Source organism: Carassius gibelio, chromosome A2 (assembly GCF_023724105.1).
Source record: "Carassius gibelio isolate Cgi1373 ecotype wild population from Czech Republic chromosome A2, carGib1.2-hapl.c, whole genome shotgun sequence".
Classification (NCBI taxonomy): Eukaryota; Metazoa; Chordata; class Actinopteri; order Cypriniformes; family Cyprinidae; genus Carassius; species Carassius gibelio.
The window spans coordinates 22,122,648-22,129,029 of NC_068372.1; the positions used below are offsets into that span (position 1 = coordinate 22,122,648).

Here is a 6,382-nt window from a genome sequence, read left to right on the forward strand (position 1 = left end):
TGTGAATTTTAGATTGTGGGTTCGATTTGGCTTGACATCAAAGGGGAAAAAGAATTTGAGTTTTTGTACGGCTTCACATAGACTTTGTATCACTGGGCTCCAACTCTTAGAGCACAATAATAGAGAGCTGAATCTGACAGAGTTACTCCAGTAATAGTGAGTTCAGTGGATGTTTGTGATGTAGTCGACTCAAAGCGAGAATCCACAGGGCTCCCACCTCCACTACTTGACCATGTAAACTTGTATATTAAATAATGAAGCTCTCCATTAGGATACCGTCTGTACCAGTAAACATAACTGTTGGTAGAATCATATGAGCAGCTGAGGGCCACAGTCTCATCTTCCTTTATGACACTAATTTCTTGATTCGGTCTAATCTGGTCTGCAGTCATCACACCTAAAACAAATGAACAAAATGATTTGTGAGTCAAGTAACAAGACTATTCCATTTACATGTGTCTACTACTGTAATTAATAAAATATTAATTATGATTTCAGGTCATATTGTACCTGAAGTCATAATAAAAATCAAAAGCAGGTGTTTTTCCATGTTGACTAGGTCAGATCAGGTGTGTGTTAATGTTGTCTGTGCTCTGAGCTGTAGATCTGTGCTACTGTGAGTCTCTGCAGTTTCACTCTCAAACACACTCAAACTTCCTGCTTTCTGTGTGATGATGCTGTCTGCCGCTTCTCATGTTTTTGTTCTGCCATTTCTTAGAAGAAAGCTTTATCTTCAAGGAATTATAAATAGAGTATATATTTATTTATTTAACACATAAATCTGAGCATATCACACCAGTCCTCAGGTGCTAACACTGGCTTCCAGTTACATTCAGGATTGATTTCAAAGTACTTTTACTCGCCTATAAGTCACTCAATGACCTAGGACCAAAATACAATCCAGATATGTTCACTGAATATAAACCTAACAGAGCACTCGGATCATTAGGATCGAGTCAGTTAGAAATACCAAGGGTTCACACAAAACAAGGGGAGTCCGCCTTTATTTATTTACTTCCGCAGCTGGAATCAGCTTCCAGAAGAGATCAGATGTGCTGCTAAAACACTAGTCACATTTAAATCTAGACTCAAAACCCATCTGTTTAGCTGTGCATTTGTTGAATAAGCACTGTGCGATGTCCGAACTGATTGCACTGTATTTTACATATTCACTGTATTTTAGGTAAAATCATTTTTTTTTTATTTCTACTTGTTTTAAATTCATTTTAAATAAGTCAAATTTTAAATCATTTCCAAAATTTTAAAATTGCTTGTTTTATTTTTGTTCTTCATGATTATTTTACTTTCTTTTATGTAAAGCACTTTTGAATTACCATTGTGTACAAAATATGCTATATAAATAGACTTTTCTTTCCTTGCCTTAAGAAAAGCACAAACATGAATTATTATTAATGAACAAATAAAATTAACATGAATGTTTGAAAGTGTTAATACTGCTGGATTTAAATTCGATTTTGATTTTCAGATTCAGGTCAGGTCCTCACTGTGTATAATAATGTATTAGTTAAATGCTCACTGAAGAGCTTGTTTGTTGGGATGATTTGAGGCTCAGTTTGAATTTGTTAACCTGATATTATTTTGTAAACCTTGAAAAATTCTTTATCAAGAAGGATTTTTGAACAAATGCTTTATCCCCACTATATTTATCCCTCTTTATGTTATAGAGCTATTTACTCGCTGATATACTCTTGGACATTTGTTTAGAATAACTAAAAGGGGTATCATTATCGTACGACTCAGTCTCTGTTCAACACACTACCCCTAAGATATAAACCTCACCTGTTTCACAATCAGGCAAAATGCAAATGCATCTAAATATGATTTAATCACTTCTTTAAACATAGTTGCTTTAATAAAACGTTATGAATACTTGAATTATCTTTGTGTGTCATCCTATATCTTTTTATTCTGTGAATGACCATTCGTGTATACTGTTTTTTGTTGAATCGAGGGGTGTTCTCTAGTGTAAACAGCAGATATGGGTGTTGGGTATGTGTCAGGTTTTTGTGCAGTGTTCTTGTGTTTCCTGTGACTGTGGGCTCCAGAGCGCAGTAGTACAGAGCAGAGTCTGTTATAGATGCAGAGGAGATGATCAGATCCACAAGATTTTCTTTACTGACTTTAGTGACTTTGGTTGTGAATCTAGAATCTACATAGGAATCCTTAGTTTGTTTTGAACCATCTGAGATGAGCACAATGAACTCAGGAGCTGATCCAGGATACTGACGGTACCAGTGAAGATAATATGCAGATGAATAATTGCAGGATAATGTAACATTTGAACCCTCATAAGCAAAGACCTCTGTTTTGGTTGGATTGATTTCATTTCCATAAGCTGCATCTGTGAAAGTAGATCAAATCTCTTATAAAGATTTCTGGTGTTAAAATTAAATTATTCAATTTAGATGTTCAGTATAGAACGCAACATACAACAAAAAGAAAAACATTTATACTTAATTTTGAGCAGAAAATAGCCATTATGGCTGCATTTTGAGTATTTATATTCAAAACAAATCAACACTTACGTGCAAAGGCAGAAAGCAGAATGACAGAATAGAGACTCATTGTGTGTTTCTTATTCTCTCTCTAACAGACACGAAGTTAAAGAAGATCACATCAGATATCAGTGTTTAAACCCCACCTCTTCCAAAGAGCTCTTTGAGAGCAGAACAGATCTGATCTGTTTCATAGACAATTATGTTATTTGAGTACTATTCATGCGCTATACTGCATAGCACCCTCTTGTGGTTACGTACTGACTCTCTTACATGATTATGTGATTAAACAGAATATGATCTCGATTTATTCCTTATGCAGATCTCGATTTATTCCTTATGCAGCACTTTATTATAGTACTTAGCTATATGACTTTAAATCATAACCAGATTATCAGCAGTATGTCTCTCTTTAGATGTGCTTATCCATAAAGAGTGAATTTAGGGGTTTAAGTTTATTTTGGTGGTAAAATAGTTATTAAAAAAATTCATGCTGAACTGTATTTGAATCAACATTTAGTCAGTGACTTGCATCCTAGAGGGAAGTGTAAAGAAAGAACATTCATAATAGTATTAGGTGTTAAAATATGCATCTGAAATTAATACCGTGAACTTATAATATACCTATATTTATGGAAAGAAATACAGCTTTATCTGTGTATTAGGTTTTTGTAGAGTGTTCTTGTGTTTCCTGTGACTGTGGGCCTCAGAGCACAGTAATACAGAGCAGAGTCTGATACAGCAGCAGAGGAGATGATCAGATCCACACGGCTGATCTCTTTTGTTGCTTGAGTTTCTTTTCTGAGCTTAGTAGATAATCTGGGATCTACATCAGATGTCTTAGTCTCTTTTATACCATCTATTATGAGCACAAGAAACTGAGGAGCTGATCCGGGATACTGACGGTACCATTGAAGTGAGTTTGCAGAGGAATAACTGCAGGATAAAGTAACAGTTGAACCCACTGCAGCAGATTCCTCAGTGCTGTCTGGTGTGATTTCAGCTCCAAAACTCACAGCTGGAGAAGAGCAAAAGAAAAAAAAATCAAATACTGTTTGAAATTGATTAGTTTTCAAATAAATAAGTTAATTAAGCATGAGATATTATTGATGACAAAATATTATATCTATAGATTTTTTGAAGTGCAAATATTTGCAATAAATACACAAAAGCACTTACATGTCAAGGCCAAAAGTAGGATGACTGAATGAAGAATCATTGTACATGTGTGTTTCACTACAACAGGACTGAACTTTGTGACAGTCTAGAGAATGTAACAAGATCACCTCAGATGCATGTGCTAAACTCCTCCTCTTTCATTCTTTTTTTTTTTTTCACATCTGCACATATTTTACAAACATTAAATTAGATTAATAAATGTGAATTAATTTTTTATGCAGGTTCACAGAAGTTTATGAAGAAAATTTTTCGGTAGTTTATGTAAAACTAAAATGTAGCCAGGAGTGGGTGAAATGCACTTTTTCTTTTAAATAGTAAAAAAATCTTACATTTTAGATTTTATTATGGTTGTGGTACAAAAGTCGACATCGTTGAAATTTGCATGTCACATAATTGAGCACTTGCTCTGTTTTTGTGAATGTTGATTGTGTTTCAGTCACAGTAGTACACAGCAGAGTCAGACACACACAGATTCTTGATCGTCAGAGGAACTGAATCTGATGACACTATACCTGCTCCTCCTTGTTTTCTTCTTCTCAGCATGTATTTAGGAAAGTAATTTGCTCTCTGGATGTACCAGAAAAGTTCTGGTTGTGATAAAGCGGTTTTATATATTCATTTTAACGTTACTTATGTTTTTATCTGGCTGAACAACTCTGTGTTCTCCGTGACACTCTGTAAAGACATAAAAAACAAACAAAAAATAATAATAAACTGTAAACATTTTCTTTTCTTTTCTTTTCTTTTAAAGTTATAAAACTGTTTAAAATAATTATGAAAATAAATATTCCCCACTTACCATGATAAACTGATGCAAACATGAACAGCTTCAGAAACATAGGGATTATCATTTTTATGTGTGACAGAAACAGGAGAAAAAAATTAAATAATTAATGCAGTTGCTTGTTTCTGTTAGAAATAGGATCGTTCATAGCAAGGAGAAGAGGTTAAACAGATGCAGGAAATTATAAAAAAGATTTTAAGGGGTGTGTGTATACTGCCCTCTCCAGGATGTTATTGTAAAAATATTTTAGCAGAGAGGGATTTGTATTTATTATTCAATATGCACCGATGTATGGTGGGACATATACTCGGTCCTGGAGGGCTGGTGTCCTGCTGAGTTTAGCTCCAACCATAATAAAACACAGCATCCCTAACTAGGTTTTAGCTTTGTTTTCCTGCTTTTATACTTGATGAAGGTAATGATTGAAAAGTAGTTTGACCTACAGATAATGGTCAAACCAATGCAAATACATGTACACATAATGTGTGTTGTGTTTGACCTGAAGCAGCGCTGCTCAGACCAATCGTGTTTGATATCAAAGTACTGTGAGAGCGATTAGAAAGCATAAGGATCCGTCTGCGCTCTATAGCTATTATGGTATTGTGTTTCATTTATAAATCCAGGCTCTTTATCAGAGAAACAATAGTTACATTTCTCCACATCTTTAAAGACTATAGTTTTCTTTTACAGTCAGGTTTTTGTAGAGTGTTCTTGTGTTTCCTATGACTGTGGACCTCAGAGCACAGTAGTACAGAGCAGAGTCTGATACTGTAGCAGAGGAGATCTCCAGGTCCACATAGTTTTGTTTTTCTTTTTTTCTGATTTTAGTTGTGAGTCTGTGATCTACACCAGACGTCTCGGCTTGTTTCACACTGTCTGTGATGAGTACAAGGAACTCAGGAGCTGATCTGGGATACTGACGGTACCAAAGTAAAGACCATGCAGATGAATAACTGCAGGATACACATAACATTTGAACCATCAGCAGCAAATGTCTCTGTTTTGTCTGGTGTAATAGTATCTCCGTTACTGGCACCTGCAAAGAAAATTGAAATGTTATTTTTAGTCTCAAATGGTGTAAATAATATATGACTAATAATATTATATAAGACACTTGTATATCACCAAATAAGACCATATGATCATTTATTAATTAACATACTTCATTTTGAAAATAAAGGTAATGCATTAAAATGATTGTACTTACATGCTAAAGCAGAAAGCAGAATAACTAAATGGAGTATCATTGTTCAGTATGTGTGCTTACAGTCTGAGCTTGAATGATTTTATGACATCTGTCAGGTTCAGCAAAATACTCTTATGCTTCAAGCCCCTCCTTCCTCACAAAATAAAAAAGGGCAAACACCTCAATATCATTTTGTTACTGTTAACCTTTTTTAACACAGTTGCTTCATAAAATGTTAAAACAACCCAGATTAGCATATTTATCTCTCATCGCTTCCAGATTTCACTCCGATCACTTGAGACTCTGTGAGCTGCAGGGCACAGAAGAACAGAGCAGAGTCTGATGCTGTAGCAGAGAAGATCTTCAGATCCACACATTTGATTTATTTTGTAGCTTTTGAACACAGGCGAAGTTCAGGCTCAGATTTGGGTGAATAATAGTGAGAAGAAGTAAAAAGGCAGGATTTTTATTCTGAGATACTAGAGTGTTAACACCAGTGATACTGACGTTACAGGAGAGGGTCACATTTTCTACCTAATTTTTCTAAAATAAATGGTTGTATTGTATCAGCTGAAGAAGTTTCTGTGAAAAGGAAAAAGGGCTTCAGTTAATCAACCAATAAAGTGTTTAAACCATCAGAATCTATCAGTGTCACAATGACTTCTTTAAATGTATTTATCTGAACTGACATACTGAAATGATCACTTACCCATGCAA

At 34.7% G+C, this 6,382-nt stretch overlaps 1 gene segment (V, D, J or C); it reads right to left on the reverse strand.

The window, feature by feature from the left end:
- Nucleotides 1–3,166: 3,166 nt before the first annotated feature.
- Nucleotides 3,167–3,967, reverse strand: LOC128022786 (T cell receptor alpha variable 3-like). The segment is given in 2 exon segments: nt 3,167–3,534; nt 3,696–3,967. Coding segments are annotated over 2 exon segments (408 nt in total).
- Between the last annotated feature and the right edge of the window lie 2,415 nt (nt 3,968–6,382).